The sequence below is a fragment of the Pundamilia nyererei genome, unplaced genomic scaffold (genome assembly GCF_000239375.1).
Source record: "Pundamilia nyererei isolate P.nyererei 1_Seehausen unplaced genomic scaffold, PunNye1.0 scaffold00033, whole genome shotgun sequence".
In the NCBI taxonomy this organism is placed as follows: domain Eukaryota; kingdom Metazoa; phylum Chordata; class Actinopteri; order Cichliformes; family Cichlidae; genus Pundamilia; species Pundamilia nyererei.
The window spans coordinates 4,503,888-4,523,490 of NW_005187434.1; the positions used below are offsets into that span (position 1 = coordinate 4,503,888).

At 41.6% G+C, this 19,603-nt stretch overlaps 2 protein-coding genes across 3 annotated transcripts in view; one reads left to right on the top strand and one right to left on the bottom strand.

Moving 5' to 3' along the window:
* The first annotated feature begins 1,172 nt into the window (after positions 1-1,172).
* On the top strand, positions 1,173-15,251 carry lrrc75ba (leucine rich repeat containing 75Ba). Its single transcript, XM_005729604.1, has 4 exons — positions 1,173-1,942; positions 4,692-4,820; positions 5,805-5,917; positions 12,897-15,251. Exons 1-4 carry the CDS (start codon positions 1,661-1,663, stop codon positions 13,501-13,503), a joined length of 1,131 nt encoding a protein of 376 aa, XP_005729661.1. The 5' UTR covers positions 1,173-1,660; the 3' UTR covers positions 13,504-15,251.
* Positions 15,252-16,780: 1,529 nt separating this feature from the next.
* The window catches only part of LOC102205601 (gamma-glutamyltransferase 5-like), a 9,907-nt gene continuing 7,084 nt past the window's right edge, over positions 16,781-19,603 (bottom strand). Inside the window, exons 10-12 of one of the 2 annotated variants that reach the window (XM_005729605.1) lie at positions 18,559-18,665; positions 18,302-18,412; positions 16,781-18,209 (exon numbers count right to left, since the gene is read on the bottom strand). In XM_005729605.1, coding sequence (XP_005729662.1) covers positions 18,063-18,209; positions 18,302-18,412; positions 18,559-18,665 — 365 coding nt within the window. In that variant the 3' untranslated portion in view covers positions 16,781-18,062. Of the gene's footprint in view, positions 18,210-18,301; positions 18,413-18,558; positions 18,666-19,603 lie in introns of those variants that run through there. The other variant, XM_005729606.1, reaches the window with a different exon arrangement.

A 19,603-nucleotide genomic window follows, 5' to 3' on the forward strand; every position in this document is an offset into this window, starting at 1 on the left:
GATAATGGGCTGATGCAAAGCTTAGAAGAGCTTTAAAATAGTAATAAAAATGTATGTATGTGTACTCATTAATTTGTCCCATTAGACCCTCTCTGCCTGTTAAATGTGAGTCTCTTTCAAACAGCGATAACCCTGCTGCCACTGTGAAGCTGCAATCACACAGGATATAATAAAGCTGACAGAGTAGTGCTCCCTGCGATATGTAAATCAAACAGAATCTGTAAAAGCGGTGCACCTTAATCATCACCAGACCCCACCAAAAGTTGGCCACTGGGTTGAGAATCTTTTTTTAATGTCCATTAACTGTTTCTAGGTGCAGATTTAATTCTCTTGTCACAAAAACTTTGCAAACCTGAAACAGGAAAGCAGCATTTAGAGCAAGCTGTTCAATTGGGTCGCTTTACCGGCATTGCTCCGAGAGTCAAGGTTCTGACAAAACAAGTCAGTGCCGTGAGGATGCTGCATTAAATTAAGGGCACTGGTCAATCATAATTACAACCTCTAAAAAAAATATGCAGCTGGGCCGGTCCAGAGCCAGGGAAAATAATTATTAGACAACAGATCACAGCGCTGTGCTCTCCACTAAACAAGAGTGAGCCTGAATCATGAGAGCAAATAAGGTCAAGTCAGGCTCAAAGTCCTTAAAGCCACAATGATGGGAGCTGGGCTACAAATAGAATAGGTGTGGATGGGGGCTGAAATAACTGAGAGCTGTCTATTATGTCGCTGGCTGCACCTCAGGGGCCCCCCATTCACCGACCTCCGTGGAAATAAATAAAGAGAGATGGCAATGTGACAAAAAGACGAGATGTGGACATTTTTCAGTGAATTCTGTGACTTAGTGAAGCTGTGATTGATGCAAACAGGAGCTGACAGCTCATGCAAAGGCTGAACAACAACAAGACTGCCAAAAGAGAAATTTCAGATTTATACCGGGGCCCATGGCGAAGCACGTACTTGAGAAGCTGGAGCTAAAAGACAAACTTTCAGGTCTTCTGGAGGATAAACCGAAGACCCCCCCTAAGAGAAAAAATCAAACTGAAAGTGGCACATTCAGAGCATTTAAAAAAAATCCCTTTCTTTCAACGATTCTTTTGCTTACATTGGTATCACGTGCTGAATATTCTTGTGATTTGATTCCCCTTTTTGCAGCTGCACGGGGAGGAGAGGGCTGAGGGGGGTTTATGGCTGGGAGGAGAGACGCGCAGCAGGCACCAGATGCTGCGATTGGTCGGACTCTCCACGTTGCACAAATCTAAACAGCAGCGTAAAAGCAGACACGACCGGAGGATGAAGCAGCCGGAGCATCATCATCATCATCTGAGCCTGGCGCACGTAGCGCACAGTGGCGGCGACGGAGGAGAAAAACAAAGCGAGATATACTAACGCGTGACGGGTGCACGAGGCAACGATGATCGTTTAGAGCGTTCTAGGATATTATGTGGCTCTGTACCGGATCCCCAGCCATCTGACAGCCAGTCGCAGAGCCAGACAACACGACGCTGTTGTTTTTTGTTTTTTTTTTCTCTACCATCCACTTAGGAGCATCTGCTGGAAACGGGCAACTGGAGCTCGTCATGGGATTGTCCTTTTGGTAGTGGTGCTGTCTGACTGTGTCAAAAAAAGAGAAAGAAACAAGCCAACAAACAACAACAACACCATGGGCTCCAGACTGAGCAGGCAGAGCAGCTTGGACAACGAGAATTTCTCCAAAAGGCGACGCAAGCTCCTGAACAGCGCCGGAGAGAGCGAGAGGGGAGGTCGGGGCGGCGGGGACTTTCTGTTTGCGCTGATGCTCAAATCAGACAAACTGCCTGGAATGCTGCGAAGGACTAACCACAGCCCGTACATGAGGAGAGTGGCGTGGATCAAAGAGATCCAGAAGCTGCTCCGTGACCGCAGGATAGACCAGGCGACCGACGTGCTCAAATTACTGAGGAAGGTAAGGAAGAAACCTGCACAGGGCATGGTGAAGTCGGACGTTGTTTGCCAACAGCAGCGCTGCCCTAAAGCCTGCTGTGGTGTTGATGCGGGCATGCATTGTTTTCCCATCACACAGAGAGCGGTGAGGGACTGTGTACGTGCGTGAATGAGTCTTTTGCATGCATATCCAAAATGTAGCGGTGGCACAGGTGCACTGTAGTGTTCTCCAGCATTTTCTGTAACGACCTCTGACCTAAGCCCACATTATTCGTTCATTTCCCTTTGCGGTTACTACACGCGTGTGTGGGCTCACTCCTTTGGCCACTTCCTCCTGAAGCATTTGTTTTTTATGGAAAGTAGGCCACTGGCAGAGCACTGTACCTGTGACACAGTGTTTCATTGGCAGACACAGCACGTGACTCACCACTCTCTCTCACTGTGGCTAAACGTGCTCAGTGTTGACATTAGATTTGATAGGATTACCTACCCACCGAATGAGGAAATGTTCAAACTCCACACTGTGTCATCGCATTACCTCAAATTTGATTTTCTCCTGATGGTTCTGGATATTTCCTGAAATGCAGAGCACAAATAAATCTCCATCCCTGTCTGCATTTGTCCTTGTTTCCCTTCTCTTCTAAAGCCAGAGTTTCACCTTTTCCTTAGGCTGTTCTAATGTGCCCATTAGAGCGACCTAGCACCTCCATCACTCCCCACTCTTAATGTCTCTCTCTCTCACTGTAATGGCCTGTGCTCCAGCAGCAACAATGAGAGCCCTGAAGTCTTGTGTTCACCAATACAAAATATTATTCCACTTCAAAAGGTTTTATTAACTCTTACCTAAAGAAATGAAAATCTAGGCCACTGTCATTGCTTTCCTTATTTATTTATTTTTGTAAATATTCTAGTGTGTGTGTGCCTATAGTCATGTGAAGATTTGGTATTTTTGTCATTTTAAAATGAATTGAGGAAACTAAATCAATTACCTCTAAAATGCATCATCATCAAGCTAAGAACACACTCAGTGCGATGATTTGATGTAGTTTTTGCAAAATTAAGTAGGACGAGTTTTCTACACATGACCTCAAATGTCCTACACTCCACCATACAGGATCTTAATCAAAGGGCTTCTTTAAAGCCTCTTCTCGCCTGCTTTGGCAAATGTGTAAAACACGCATGAAAGGATATGTGGATACATCAAAGATACAGCAATATCCTAAGTGATCTCATTTGTTTGCTTGCCCTTAGGGCTTTCCTCTGTCTTTTAGCTGTCCGGTGTTAATTACTCTGAAGCCTTGACACAGGAGAGAGTGGAACCTCCTTAATCAAGCCAAGGAGATAAACTGGCCTGGCCAGGCTCCATGACAGCCACATCACAGGGGACGGGAGGCTCACTTTCCCCTAAATGAGCTCTACTTTTATTAAATGATCCTCACTTTATCTTTTTTTTTTCTTGCAGAGTTTGCAGCAGATATTGACGAGATTCTGTTCTCAGAATTAGCTGCAGATTTAATTGGTGTATAACAGCGAGCTCTGCCGCAGATAGGAAAGAGATCTGAGCTTCGTTGCAGATATGAGGACGGATCCAGGCTTGGTTTCACACTCGCACGTGACAGTTGATCAGGCATGAACACTGAAGGGAGATATTTTTACACCTTCTCTTTCTTAGAAGTCTTTCTTAGAAGAGCAAAAGCAGCTTCTCCCATGCTTTGGGTTCAGTCTGTGTTTACTGCCACCCTTGTTAAAAGGACTGCCGGGAATGTGGAGCTGCAAGCCTCCCACTCCAACTGTCTTTTACAATCAATGCAGATTGTGTTTAAGGAAGGAAAAAAAGCAGATGTGTCTGAATGTGTGTGCATGCGCGCAGGTGTGTGCGTACCGTATGTAGTGTCTCAAAGGCTTTCTTTTCTCATTAAACTTGCATGGGCTGCACAAGTGCTCGCCATCATAGATTGGCTCATTAGGACCTTGAGGATGGACATGTGGATGAAGGCGAGTTGGTATGGTTCAGCGCGCACAGCAGCACCACTGACTGCTGCTTGTCTCATCACTCTCGAAAGGTCATCTGACATCTCCTCTTTTTAGTTGGTTTGATTTCTTTTTTTCACCGCAGATCCTCTCGGATTCATCATAACTGCGTGCAAGCTGCCATGACAGCTGTCAGTTCTGACCTCTTTGCAGATGTATTTACGTGCAGCACAAATGAAATGTATTCAAACTCTAACATATTGAAGTGCCACGGCAAGAAGAGAATTATAAATGAGGAAAAATAGATGCATGTGCACTGAGATATTAAATGCATTTGAAAGTTATTGGGTTGAGTTGTTTTTTCCCCAAGTTTTAAACAACCAATGAAAGTAGAGCATGTAGAAATCAGAGGTTTGATCTGAGGTATTAACATGAGGTCAGAGAGAGTCAGGCATGGGTTGCTTTCTGCAAACAGTAAGCACTATGGTATGTCAAGATATGCCCTGTGGATAAGTGCCACCGAGGGGTGATATGTCCAAACACAGCCTCTCCCCAGTGACTCCCCCCCACTTACATTTCACTTTGCTACTGTAGATGAAAACGCATCTTCTGTCTTCTTTAATGAATATTTAAAACAAAACGCTTCTTTTATCTTTCCATTAGGAGTCACGATGCCCTTGACACAGTAGGGACCTGTTTGTCGGACTAAATCAACATTCTTAGACCCCTAATTGTGTATTTCTGCAACTGCATCTTGCTGGGTTTGTGATTCTTTTTTGTTATCTTGTCTTCTCTGGTAGGATCTGGGTTTAGAAGGCACATCGCTCAACGACATCTTGTACAAAAACGCTGCCTTCCTCAATCTAGTGGATCCCATCTCACACGAGCTGCTGCTCAGCCTGGCTCGAGAGATGCAGTGTCCTAAGAAGGTCAGGTTTCTTTCCTTTTTTCTGTGTGTTTTTGTGTTTCCCTGACAAGCTTGGTGTTAGCACTCTGCAAAGGAAAGCTTTCTCCTAAGAACATTTCCCTTATGAATTCCGTTTGTGAATCGCTGTCTTCTTAAGAAAATCTCATCCGAGGATGTTATTGACATTCCTACAGACAGATGCTCGAAAGAAATTCCGCCGACACATGTTACTCTCGAGGAGCTAGAAATAGCTGCTCAGTAAGAATCCTGGAAAACCGCTTAATGCAGTTTGTTAAATTTTTCATACCTGAAACTCATAAAGCTGGAGTGACCTGACAGTGCCAGCAAGATTGAATAAATCAAAATAGCACCTTGAAACAGAATAAGGTTGAATTTTATGTACAGATGGGAATGTGTAATTCAGCCTGTCTGAAAAATCAAAGATGAAAACTGAATCATTATTATTATTTTTATTTTTATTATGATGATGATGATGATGATGATGATGATGATGATGATGATTATTATTATTATTATTATTATTATTATTATTATTATTATTATTATGTAGGCAGTGGTCACCAGGAGCCACAGCATGATTAATACATTGAAATTATCTGGGTTTATCAGTAGCTGCTGTATCTCACCTCTGCTTACTACTTCCTGTGTTTTGCTTCCCAGTGCATGCTGCATGTGATTAGATTTTCTTGCTACAGCAAGTCAGTTAAATTGTGTTTTGTTCAGGAGTAGCTCAAGGCTTCAAGAATAATAATAAACCATTAATATTTCTGTTCAGGTGAAATATGGTGGAGCTACAGGTTGATGAGTGTAAAAAAAAAAAAGAATCGAGGAAACTTGGCAGGATTTAAAACCTTGAGAGGTATAAAGAGCTGCAAAGAACTGTTTTTCTCTTTTACTTCCACGGGCAGAAAAAGCTGCTGCCTTAGTACTATTACTCTCATGCTCTGTGTTCCTTTATCAGCACTCTTTCTGTCCTCGTCTACAGGATGCAGACACCATAAAGTCTTCTGATAAGATTTGCAGACAGCTGATCTATCACCTGACCCCACACTCAAAGTGGTTGAGGCAGAGCATGTCCAGACGGAAATCCCAGGCCTGGTAAGCCCTTCTGTCCAGACATTCAGTCTGTAATAAGTCAGCCGCCGCACACACAACAGAGAACAGGGCTCGGCTCCATGTCGAGCAGTAGAGATTTTCATCTTTGTACCCAACACTGAAATACGACGGAGCTGGCCATGGGCTGACCTGATAGAAACGTTAAGAATAACCACAGCTGTCAATCATATCTGAGAGGACCGTGTGGTGGATTTGCATCGCTACTGGCGTTTCGCTCTTCAAAAGTGGCAGCAAACGTGTCATCTGTATGCCAAAAAAAGCTGGGAGGGTTGTGCTAAAATGTAATTGTAGCTATTTTCATGAAAAAGTGCATTGCTTTTGATGTGCAAATGATGAATAGAGAATTAGGTTGCACACAAATAACACAAACAAAATTTTTTGTGTCTAGGTGTTACTTGGTAATCCTATTCATGAACAGAAAAAGCCTATCATAATTGTTTCTCGTGTAATTGCTTATTCTACATCTGACTACACACTGCAAATAATGGATTAATTTTAAAGAGATGAAAACAATCTGAGGGCTGAAAACGAGATGATGTGAGCTCAGCGAGATCAGACGGGTTTATTGCGAGTCATTCAGAGGTGACACGCAAAAACTGGAAGAAAAGCTTATGTAGATCAGACATTTCACTGTTTAGCTGCACAGGCAGGGCTTTGTTGTCCTCACGGACAATTATTTCAGCTCGGAAGAGGAAAAAAACACGACTTTACTGAAACTGACAGCTTCTCTGAAAATGTGTGGAATCATACAGTCGCTAAATTCCGATAGCTCTTTTTCACTTAGTCTTGTTGTTGGCTTCATAAACCTGCAGTGAGACGGTGTGACACTGGCTGAGACAGCAGGAACAACATGAATGATTAAAACAAGAAATCCACCCTAAAACAGAATATTAATACAGCAGGTGTTGTGAGCTCTGACAGCTTCGCCTGCTGTTGTGTTCATGAACAAATACCTGTCAAGGCTAGACAGAGATGAGACAGGTCCAGTCTGCTGCTGACTGTGAAAAGGAAGTTCACCTCCCAAACTTAAGTTTTTGGAGATAGCCTACTTTTTCCAGTTAAGAGCTTAACTCGTCATTTTATTTCTGATTCAAATATTTATAAGATCATTTAGAGTAACTTGCATTGCCTCTTGGGAACTCTGCTAGCAGTTTAGCTTAGCAATTAGCTTAGCCTGGAATAACTACTAAAATTAGGCACAAAGATTGACTTTGTTAGATATATTTAGGACATCTGCTAGCATCTGTGAAGCTCACAAAAATCAAACCATATAATTCATTTTTTCCTCTGAGATGTAAAGTAAAAAGTGACTTAGTCTCCATAGCCACTCTTTTTCATTTTTGACACTTTTGCATAAACAAAGCCTAGTACATTAAAAAAAATTATGTGCACTTTGAACAAGAGCTGTCCAACACTGAGCTGTAATACAACCATTGATCAATAGGAAAACATGTGTATTCCCCAAGTAAATTGCAACTGGTTGCTGGCTGTCGCTGGATAAGATCGGTTGTAAAGATGGTCATGTACCAAAACCCTTCATGTATCCAATCAATTTCCCATCAACTGTCAGGCACCACTCACCAGCAGGTCAGGGAATAAATATTTTTCCCCTCATTACTAGTGGTTGCTAAATTGTCACAATCCAGTCTCTAGGCCTTTGTGACCGGAAACAGTCACATATCTACAAAACGTTAGTAGCTATTTTGCTTTTGTTGAAAACTAAAAGGTGAAGATTTCTTATATAACTTAAAGCTTGTGAATATTTTTTTTACAGTAACTAAAGTATGTATTATACTGTGTGGCATAATTTTGTGCTTGTGTTGTAATTACTTGCCTTGTAGGTACAGAAAATATATATTATTACATTATTGTTGTGGCCAGAAGAAGAAAGTAGTGCTTTTAGGGAATGGCAGCTTTGAGTGACAACTGGGTGCTGTATCGTCGAGTTTCAGTCACACAAGCGAGTCGAATTTGGTTTGTCCAGTTCATTGAGTACAGATACAGTCAATTATATGTGCCATGCTATCCAAGCCGACTAGTCATCGTTGGCTATAAACTGTAAAAAGAACCAACCCCACCACCCCCTCAAAAACGAATTTAGCCAAGGTTTAGCCAATACAAAAACATTGAAAAACATTGGCTAAACCTGCATTCTTTCTAAAGGTCAGCAGGAGGCGACTCCTCTTGTTACTAAAAGAAGTCCACACTCAAAAAAAAAGAAATTGGGTGGTTGTTACATGTACTAAATAATTTCATGTTTCTATGGTGAACGTAATTAAATCATGTAGCATCTGCATGAAATTCAGCAACTTAATTTGTTCTTTTTTTGTTTTTGTTTTTTTTTATTAATTTCACCTGTTGAGAATGAAAAAAGAAAACAAGCAGAAGAAAACGAGAGCAAAAGAATAAACAACATCACGATGACATATGGGAATATAACAGTAAATACTAAATATTAAACATTATTGTGCAGCACGTAAGATTGACAGCGCACAGTGTGCTTTGAGGTAGGACTTAATTTGTTCTTGTTGAGATGACATGATAATCTAGTAAGAGTGGTTAGTTGTTAGTTGATCACAAGATCACATTAGATCTCAAACTGCAGGAAAATCGCTGGAGTTTTAAGAGCCAGACAACTATACCCACACCATGTATGTGCTATCGCTATTTATTGTGGTTTAACCTGTCAAGGACAAAAACGTACGGAGAATTCTGTATCAAGCCTTGTAATCATAGCTTTCCTAGTTTTGTTAAGCCTGGCTTGACAGTTTTGTGGCGTGATGGTTAGTGCTGTTGCCTCACAGCAAGAAGGGCCTGGGTTCAAATCCACATCTGGCTGGTTTGCAGTGTGTTATTAGAGTTAGGTTAATTGGTGATTCTAAGTTACCCATGAATGTAAGAGCAAATGGTTGTTTGTCTCTATGAAATCATCAACCCCCATATTGGTTCATTAAGCAAGACTAGCAGTAATTGCCTTGATTAACAAAGTAGTTGTTCAAACAACAAGATTTCATTGTGTTTTCCTAAAGTTTTTAACTTGTGTAGAATAAATTAAAACAAATTTCACTCTACATACTTATTTAAATCACTTCAAGTAATTGCAAGTATACTACGTTGATCCAACGTAATCTGATTACATTAAACCACCTCTCCTCTGTGCAAGAAATAAAATAAAATAAAAAAAGCAACAAATCCATTTCTGTGGGGTTTCTCTCCACTCAGAGGAAACAGAAACAGCTCAGTCCTTTTTAATGCCACGGGACTGTTCATCCCTTCATTATCTAGCATTAGTGCGGCACACGCAGTCCTCTAAGTACTGTACACACTTGTGTGACTGAAATGCCACACTGAATTAATATCTGAAACTCAGTAATCCCATTAATCTCAATCTAATCTAATTAGTTTATTTAGGATTGGCTAGAAAACTTTCCTTGGTTTTTTTTTCCAAGTGCAATGAAAAAAAATGGGCTTGATGGATGCAGTGACCCAGATACGCTACTGAAGTGCTCTCACCTTAAGGCTAAATTCATGTCAGTATAAAATTTGCAGACACTTTTTGTGACCTTTTCTCTTTTTTTGACTTTTACAGAAGTGTTTTTCTTTCCCATAAGCTTTACGTGACTTAATAATTTGCTTTTGTTTTCTCACCTAACACTCAGACGGGTGTCAGCCAAGTCTATAGGGATGTTAGGTAGGCAGTATATGTTAAAATAATGTCCACATAAACGCCAGGATCCAGCATTTTACAGCAGTCCATTACGCTGCAACAAGCTATTCAGAGTTATCCACTTTCCCTGTCAGTGGCTTTAATGTTGCGGCTGATTGGTGCATGGGAGGGAACTGCCTTTAGCGATACGGATTGTGAAGTGTGAGGTTGAATACCCTGCAGCATGAAGGACAATGCAGTGCTGAGAGGGATTATGTGTGTGTGATTTCTATCTGTAGTGCACGCCGACCTCATCTGTACGTCTTTATGATGAGCGTGCAGTGGAAAATATACGTGACATCAGGGAGCAGGTGTGACGAGACTGCTCATCTCGTGCAGATGGGCTTTACCCACCAGAGGACTGAGATGAATAATAGAGAAAAGTTTGAACGTAAATGACTCGACAAAAAAGACAAAATGGCGTGAGTAATGCAATAACAGCCCAGAGGGGAGATGAGGAGGAAACTGAACTGCATGTTTAGAAAAAACTGTTTCTTAATTTAAAAAAATATATATATATAATCTCACTTCTACTCAGCAAGCTTTAGAATGAATATTTACTTTATTAAATCCCAACAGCGATTTGATTTGTGCTTACTGAATTAGAACGCGGCCTCGTTGGATTAAATCGCTGACACTTGGAGACTGATGAGCCACACGTAGAGACAAGCGGTGCACTCTTGGTGGGAATACTTAATATATGGCACCACAATGTAAAATTTATTGATTTCTTAACTATGTAAAGGGTGTTTATTAGGTTGCTTGTTTGTAAATATGCATTGTTATTAAAGGCTGATGTCATTACTGTAAGTCCTTACTGGATTCAGTGTATAATTATTATTTCTTTGGGCATCTACTTAGCCACAGATATCCAGCATCATACCTCTGCACTGTTTCTTAATTTAAACTGAGCCCTGATATTCATGTTCTTGGATGTAAAATTCACAAGAAAAACCATCTACTCAAAGTTATCAGTAGCGCTCATGTTTTGTGGTATCAGATCTTGACGCAGGATGTAAGAAGCTTCCAGTGTGTATGCCTCAGACATACTTTTTTTGTGCAGACTGGGCTCAAAAGCCTGTCTGAAAAGGAAGGAGCTGCGTGATCAAAACCTATTCACACCTGGAGCGAAGCCTCTGCCACGGCCATTAGGACCTTTGTGCCTCTGGTTAAAATGAGGTTTCTGTCATGTAAAAAAGGATGCGAGAGACAGAAGAGAGAGAAAGAACTCTGGCTCACAAGAGTCTGATAGAAGTGCAGCATGCTTGGCATATTTCTTGTCCTCTGCACCTGATTAAAACTTCTTTTTAAATCCTGGTGATATCTGCAGATTTTGGGGGGGTTTTCACGAGTTATTTGATCATCAGCCCATCACCTGCTTTTAAAAAAAAGGAGCTGTGCATGCTGCTGAGGGCACATCCATTTTCAGCACCACAAAAAAACCCCACTTGGGTGCATAACAAGTGACAGGTGCATGTCACAGTAAGTCACAAGGGCGCTGGGAATGCTTTAATTCACTCTGACACCAAATCAACTTGGAGGCCACTTCAGTAACAGCTCAAGTTAAACACACTGCCTCCTCTAGGGCTGGGGTGAGGAGGTGAGTGAGGAGTCGGGCGCTTGTAAATGTAAGGGACTGCAAACAAAGGGGCAAAGGAGCGTGCAAGTAATTCAGAAATGTTTTCGGCACGAATGCTAGCTGCAGAAAGGGATCATAATATCGCCTATATTTAGATTCAGCTTCAAATCGTGCTTTCATTATGCAATGTCCTGAAAGGATTTCGAAGATATTCCAGGGGTTATACCGAGTATGCACTGAAACAGATAGAAATCCTGGGCAGAAAAGTAATCATTTAAAGCTTCCCTGATTGAATTTCAACTCAGAAATCCCCTTTAAAGACAGAAAAATCAGGCAGAGGGACTGAACTTTTCAAACATGCTATAATCCTGTTAAAGCATCTGCTGAGCTTAAACAATGTTTGTCTGCCTTGTTTATAGCAGGTGTTGTAAAGTCACTGTAGTCAGATCAGTGTATGTTCATGTGAGCAAATTAAACCAATCTGCCAACAATTAATGTCTGTCAGTATCAGAGTTAATGCACTCATTTCTATGCCACCAAACTCACTGCAGTTTTCCACTGCGCTCAGTCGACCTTTATGAAAGTCCTCATACATAAGGTGCTTTGAGAAACCTGGCTGGCAGGTGTACATCTACATGTTGCTGCATGAACCACTGATCCACAGATACAGTACTGAGTAATGTGACAAGCCACAGTCAGAAGCCAAAAACAAGATTGATATCAAGTTTTCCTTTATGAGCTCATGATCGTTTATCTGTGACATTATTCATCACCTGCTAAATGTTTTTGGCTACTTCAAACTCACATTGCATGTTCTTCCCTCTCAAAGAGGCTTGTCAAAAGCTGCTGTCTACAACAAACAAACAAAAAAGCACTTTTCTGTAATAGAATCACAGTTATTATGATACAGGTTACTTAATGGGTGAGATCATATTTAGCTTGTAATTTATTAAGTGTTAGCTATTTGCATGAATAGTCATTCTGACGTGATAATTTATTAATGGCGAGCAGTGTGAATTAATGACGCATTATTCATTGCTGCATTCCTGCGGCATATGTTTTGTGGCCTAATCATGATGTGTTACAGACATTCATACACAACATGTCAACCACGGCTCATGAGAAGATTCTGTTATGTGTAGCAAACTGGGGACGTTTTGTGTGATTCCATACTCCTTTGCTCAATTGCACCAAAATCCGTTATCAGGTGGCACGTCGCTGACCAACAAAAGAAAAGAGGCAAAGTCATGTCTTTCTTTAGCCTCCCCATAACTGAAATGGCCAGATTTATTCAGATTAGTTCCTCCAAAGCACTTCATAACTTATCTCTGCAGGGGGAAACGGTTGTGACCTTGCACTATAAGGAGCCCCGTGCTTCTGGCCCACATAGCTTTAAGCTCAAGCTGCTGGTTCGCTCGGATGTTTTGACTCTTCTGTTTACACTAGCAAATCCCCATGCTGGAGTCTCTGTACCAGCCTTCCGCTCAAGCTGGACCAGTTACCACCCTCCTTTATACAGCTCAGGAAACACAGCATAAAACTACTGCTTTGTTTTTTTCATCAATCGGGGAATCATTCAAAGATCATTTCATCCTCCAGCCAAAAGCAATTTCTGTCTGTGTATGTGCAAGAGACATCTAAGTAATACCACTCTCTTCTCTTCATATTCCCAACAGTCTCAAGACAACCCTACAGAAAAAAATGTCCAGCGACTCCGTCGACTTGTCTGGTATTCCCCTCTCGACCCGGGACGTCCGTCAAGTCGCCTTCTACCTCCAAAACAACAGAGACAGTGTGGTGGCTGTAGACATCAGCTTCACCGAACTTGTTGACGAAAATTTAAGGTTTCTCTTGCCTTTCCTCGCCTCGCTGCCCAAACTCAGCACCTTAGCCCTCAATGGCAACCGCCTCACCCTGGCTATACTCAAAGACCTCACCGAAATGCTCAAAGACCCCAAGAAATTCGCCAGCCTGGCCTGGATCGACCTAGGGAACAACATGGACATTTTCACCATGCCTCAGCCTCTGCTAGTCGCATTGCGCCGGCGCTGCAGCCTAAAGAGCAGCCTGCCGACGATCTACGAGTACACCGAGGGTCAGCCCTACTCCTACCACCTGGAGACATCCATTGAAGAGCCCAGCCACTATGAGGAGGACGAGGAGGAAGATGAAGATGGGGAAGATGATGAGGATGATGTGGGGGACAAATTTGAGCTGGAGCCCTGGGGGTTAGGGGAGAAGCAGCTCTCCAAAGACTTTACCCTTCACTACTGTGAGAGGTGATGGGGTCATTTTGTCTCCGAGGTTCTTTCAACTGTGGTTGAAACGTCGTCCCACAGCACTCCGCTACTTCCTTCGCCTTCTTGCCCTCACACCACGAGCCCAGTTACCCCTCAAGACATGAGGGAGACCAGTGCCCACATTGTGAACTTCTTGTCCCAACACAGCTACCAAGCTATTCCTAACCATCTCTGAGTTAACCCACACAAGATAGAGACAATGAAGCGACAGCCGCAGCGGCCATGACTTACCGTGTTTGTGGATGGTGCTCTTGGGAACGAGGTGCGGTTTCATTGGAGGGGGGGCCGGAAGGATTAACAAACCAGTGCTCTCTCTCTTTCTCGCTTGCTGTCTCTCTTTCTCTCTGTCTCTCTTTCTCTCTGTGACAGTGGCAGCTGAGAAGCCAATCTTGAGGAGGTTTGAGATCAGTTGCTCAGATGGAGGAGCAGCATCCCGGCGGTAGCTGAAGAGGAACTCGAGCCAGTTTGGAAACAGTGGGTCCCTCCGGGTTTCTCTACCAGGACTGAGTCTATCTCTGGCAGGCAGGGCCTAGCTCCACATTGTGTGTTCTCTGTTAATCTCTCAACAAAAGCTATGACACAAGTTCAACAGACTATACAGCCGACGACCCATCACGTGACGCCCGGCAAAACTGCTAGGTCGACTTTTTGCGTTTTCCCCCCCTTTCCAAATGTCCACTTGTGAATACCCACGCACACCCTTGTGTAGTTGTAAATGAGGACACAAAACATGGCTCTGTTGTGTTTCCACAGGCTATTTTTGTGCACTTTTCGGTGAACAAAGCAATCTTAGAAGACAACAGGTAGGACCAAACAATGGATAGCGGTCACTGATTGCTTTTGTACTCGCCCGAATGCTCTTATTCCCTTCTCTGTGTGATTATTGAGATGTTGTGCTCATCCCCACTGTGTGTTTCAGTGCATTTGTGACACCACAGCCAGCTGTTCATGCGGGCCACTAAGTCAGAGCAGTGTCCAAGCTGCCCTTTCCTACTGCTGTGTGTCTCTACAGATATGTTGTCGTTCCCATTTATTGATGCTGTACTTTAGTGGTCCTGTGTTTTCTAATCAGACGCAGCCATGACTGTTATCTATTGGTTCTAGTCTGCTTGTAGTAGCACATGATGTTTAAGTTAGACTGACCGAAACACTGCGATGCACTTTAAGGCAGTTTGATTTTTTTTTTTATATATTTCAGTTTTACCATAGCATAGCCTCTGTGTACATCGATTATAAGCAGTGAAGCAGAGAGCTGAAAGTATACCTGCAGACGGGGAAATGACGGCTCCTGATTGTTGAAGCAATCATTAAAAAATCATCACTAGATATATAATAAATGTTTGCTGTGTGTTATATGTGTGTATCCGTAATTTGTCCGATTGTTGCTGTAATGATTTGTGTTATTGTTTCGGTGTTTTGTCACTTGTCCAACTCAGTAGTTACAATAACGACTATGAAACTGAGCCCTGCGACCCGCTGTTAGCTTGAACAATAGAGCAAAAAGGGAAGCGGCCGATGGGACGACGCAATAAAACAGAAAATAGATCAGTGAATGTAGTTCACAGTCAGAGCGGACACCTCTTTCCATGTCGAATGTTTACTGGGAGTGATGGAGAAGGCTGTCCACCTGGTTTGTAGTTTGTTTTCATGTGTCAATGTCAAACTCTTCCTTGTTGTAGCCTTTGTGTATCTGTCTCATGCCCAACACTGACTGCCAATAAATGAACGAATTCAAACTAAGAGCAGATGTCGGGTTTTATTTTAACAGTCAAAGTACACACCGAACAGCTGGAACATCTGGGTCACCAGAAGAGCCTGCACCTGACCCCCAAAAGGAAGATTTATTTATTTATGCAGATTAGTCTGCAAATAGGGTAATCAAAGAAATCAGCTCAGCCCGTGCTGTTTGGGATTTGTTATTGGAATGTCGTGCTTGTTTCCCAGCCAGCAGATCATCTGCGCTGCTGTGAGCTGTCAGTGAAATGCCTGAACTGCCACTGTTTGCCAGGGAAAAGCAGGGTGGTCATCGCATGAGGCCCTACCCATGATCCTCTCCTGGCAACCTTTTGTTCCTGCTGCCAGACATGGTAATGTGACATTTGCAGCAGGTGGCTCCTATAAGGTCAGGGCACAGTGTGACTGTCACACCCCCCGAGGTCCAAATACCATGTGACAGGGCAAAGCAGCCCACCCTAAAAAACACCAGGATCTTATCATCTGACCTTTTCCCTTCAGGATTGATTTATTTTCCTGTATTACGAGTAAAATAACATTTTATCTGTGTTGCTGTGAGAATTGATTGCGTGCTGTAGGTGTTCACTGGAAAGTGCGTCAAACTTTCGCTCAGCAAATGTCTCTGCTGAATGTATGAGTCAACGTTTGATCGGATTATCTTGTTCCAACTGCTACAATGTCCCCCACAAAAAATTTCAAACTGATCTATGAGAAACAACATAGACAGGCTGCACAGACTACATTACGGGGCACACATCAATAACAGTGACCTCAGGTTGGAGGGAGAGACCAACAGCAGAAGGGCACATTGGTACATCCACAAAAAAGCCATTACTGCCCGGCTGTCAAACATCGACTGCGACCAGAATTTATTTTTTCCTTTTGTTTACTTTATTTTCAACTGTATATTCATTTTTTAATCATTTTGGTTTTATAAAAAAAAATAGAAACCAGATTTTCAATGCATCTATAACATTTTAAGGTGAAATTTAAAGTACTGACCATTCAACCATTTATTATAAAAATGAGCAACTTTGAAGATGTATCCATTACTATTATACACACAGGGAATATGTTTTGCACAAATGCAAAATTTTCATTTGATATATGTACATAAAATAACAGTGACAAAGCAGCTCATGTGCAAAGGGTAAAAATGCTATGCATGAACAGCTATTTATATGTCAGACATAAGAACCTCTGATCCAAAAGAAAAAAAAAACTAAAGTTAAGAAGCAAAAAATATTTAGTATTTCATTTTTTTAAAGAATTTTAACCTCCTAAGACCTAAACTCTTTCATGGCATGCATTTTTCATTTCTCTTTGTTATTTGGGCTTTTGGGACCTGATGAATGTAAAAAAATTACCTGATTTTTTTTTTTTCCTGATTTTTGTTTCTGAGAAAAATGAGATCCACATAAGATGACATTCTATCTAAATTTCGATAGAACAGTGGCAGTATAATGTCCTCGTAAGTGGATATCAGGCCCTTGTAGAGCAAAATTTAGTATGTTGGTCTAGACAAACCAAAATGTGATGTCCACTGATGTGGATGCCATGTCCTAGGAGGTTAAACTGATGCCACACACCCTGCGACCAAATGGACGAATATCTCAATTTAAGACAACATTATGAATTAATCTCTATAGTCTGTTGCCTCTAGATTTTGTGAAGCTGACAATGACAATCGCACCAGTGTTATTTGGTTTAGCCTATTAAGTTTTAATTGTGAGTTTTACAAAGCTTGAATATACAAGTGGGACACGGGCACTGTGAAGTTACCCACTACTTTGTAGTGTTCTATTTCTAATGTCTTATGCCTGTCACCATTTTTTTTGTTTCATCCATCTGAACAATCATGTGAAGCATAGTTTACAAAACATGTAATCTATAAGACTTAAAAGCAAGAACTGAGCCTATAAATCCACCACAATCGAGCCGTTTTCCCACAGATTTCTATACAACTGTCTCTAGCTGGCACGACGCTTAGAAAAAACGCAGGTTTAAGTAATTTTAAACTATGTGCTTCTTTCACTTCTTTTATCTGCAGTCTATGTGAATGATTGGGGGTTTTTTTATTCAGTCTATTCATGTCCAAATTTTGGCATCAAACAAAGAATATTTTTTGAATATTTGCATGATTGTGAAATCAACATTTAAGAGAAAGATTTGGCTGTTAAATATCAGACCAACTATTATCCTAAATTGGCTGATAAAAATTTAGATAATGAAATTCAATATCAATATATCCCCAATAATTTATAAAATATAATAACATTTTTTCAGTTTTTATGATGTATTTGTTTTCTTTGTACTCTTTTGGCTTTATGATTTGAACATTGAATTATTTTATCATTAAACTCAGTTTTGTTATGCACATGCCTGAAACACGAGTGTAGTATCATGTACCTTACATATGTATCTGTTGCTTTTACAACAGAAAACCTGAAAGAAATGCCAGAGAAGAGAGAAATGGCAGAAGTACCAGATGGTAAAATGTGTACAAATAAGCAGAAGAGTGAAAGGGGGGGGGGGGTCAAGGCACAGTCACAGATAAGGCTGTTGCTTCTTCTTGTGCAGCAAAATCCATCATGTTACTGTTAGAGTCAGTTGTGTCTAGAGGCCACGAGTTCAACTGCTACATGCTTCTGTAGGTACTCAGCTGAAGAAGACAGATAATCAACATCTTGTTCAATGATTTTCCAGCAGGACAGACACCATCTGCTACAGATTTTGTGGTTTTGTGGCTGCAAGAATTTGTATAACCTTAAAGCTATGCTATTAAACTAACATCCCTGGCTTTTGGCCTCAGTAACCAGCTGCTTTGCCTTTTTTCCTTTCATCAGACCATGCAGAGATACAGCTGTCTTCCTTTTCCACAGCGTTAACTACATTGTAGAAACGTGTTGCTAGTTGATGATTGTGTCCCTTTTTCTTAAGAGCCTCAATTACATCCTGAAGTACAAAGAGGAGAAGAGATTCAGATAGAACAAAAGCAGAATTTCTTATTGTGCTATCATTTAAATACACTGAATATTTACACGTACCTTTTCAAAGTTGAGTTCAAACTTTACTGCATTTTCAGAGTCGACATAAACAACTGGAGTATTAATTGCGTCCTTAAGGCTCTTTCCAAACCAAAGGTGGTTTATGAGCGCCTTGAAGAGAAATAGTAGAATACATTGCAGTCTTTCAGATGGGAAAGTGATGATTAAAGAATGGATTAGGGTGAAAATGCCTCTGACTACAATGTTTACTCTAACACCAAAGAGGGTTTGCATCATTTTATCTCCTGGACACGTACCGAGGCCATTCCAGTAGTGATCATATTCCCACCAGTCGATCCAATCACCAGTGTCTTCGACTGAGACTTCAGCACAACTGGAGCCATAGAGGAGGGAGGCTGCTCTCCTGAGAAATACAACAAAAGCCTTGAGTGACAGCACAAAACTACAATCCACACTCATCACTGTTAGGAGAAAAATGATCACAAAATGATTGCTTCTGAATGATGTGAAGCAGAGGGTGAAGGGCATTTATTCAACCCTGACATGTGCCGTTTACTTTTGTTCAGCATCTGACATCAGACATCAATGTTCACATTGGCATCCTCGTCTTCAAGCAACTTAAAGAAGTCCAGACGCTTTTCTTTGCAAGCTCCTTTCACCAAAATAAAAGCTTTCCGAAAACCTCCAGTGCAAAAGTGTGCCGGTAGTGGTCAGACACGTTCTCACTCCCAAAGCGTAATAATTTTCGCTAGGTGACAAATTTTCAACATTTTATGCTTTCGGGTACCCAACACGTTCCTAAATTACAGCATCGGAAAAAGGAGAGCACATGAGAACCGTTTGGACTCAATCTACACATGTTGTTCATTTTCTAAAAATCGATTTGGAAAACACTATTTTACGTCATTTAACTGCTAGTAAAGGTTAGGAATAAGGTTATAGTTAGGGATAAGGTTAGGTTTAGGGCTGGAACACATGGCTGGAACGTCTATTATGGCGAGACCGTCATTCCACTGGAATTCAGCCATAACCCGACCATGAGAAAGCACGTCCGGCGATTTAGCTGAAAACATCGGAAGATCCGTTTTGTCGGCCATCCAAAGGTTTAGCAGTAGTGCACTCTTAGCAGCTGCAGTCTCCACTTCACAATCGCTGCAGCACATGTCCAGCAAAATCGCTGGACATGCTCGTAGGCAAGAAGTGAAGCGGGGAGAAGTGTGGAGGAGAACAGACAATTTTGCACCGGAGGTTTTCGGGAAGCTTTTATTTTGGTATTTCCATTGATCCGTACAATTAATTTGCATATTAGCCTAAACATTTAGGTTTAACATTTAACATTTA

Coding starts and splice junctions, on each gene's coding strand:
- lrrc75ba (XM_005729604.1), top strand. CDS start 1,661: ATGGGCTCCAGACTGAGCAGGCAGAGCAGCTTGGACAACGAGAATTTC. Junction 1,943..4,691: donor TGCTCAAATTACTGAGGAAG/GTAAGGAAGAAA, acceptor CTTCTCTGGTAG/GATCTGGGTTTAGAAGGCAC. Junction 4,821..5,804: donor AGATGCAGTGTCCTAAGAAG/GTCAGGTTTCTT, acceptor CCTCGTCTACAG/GATGCAGACACCATAAAGTC.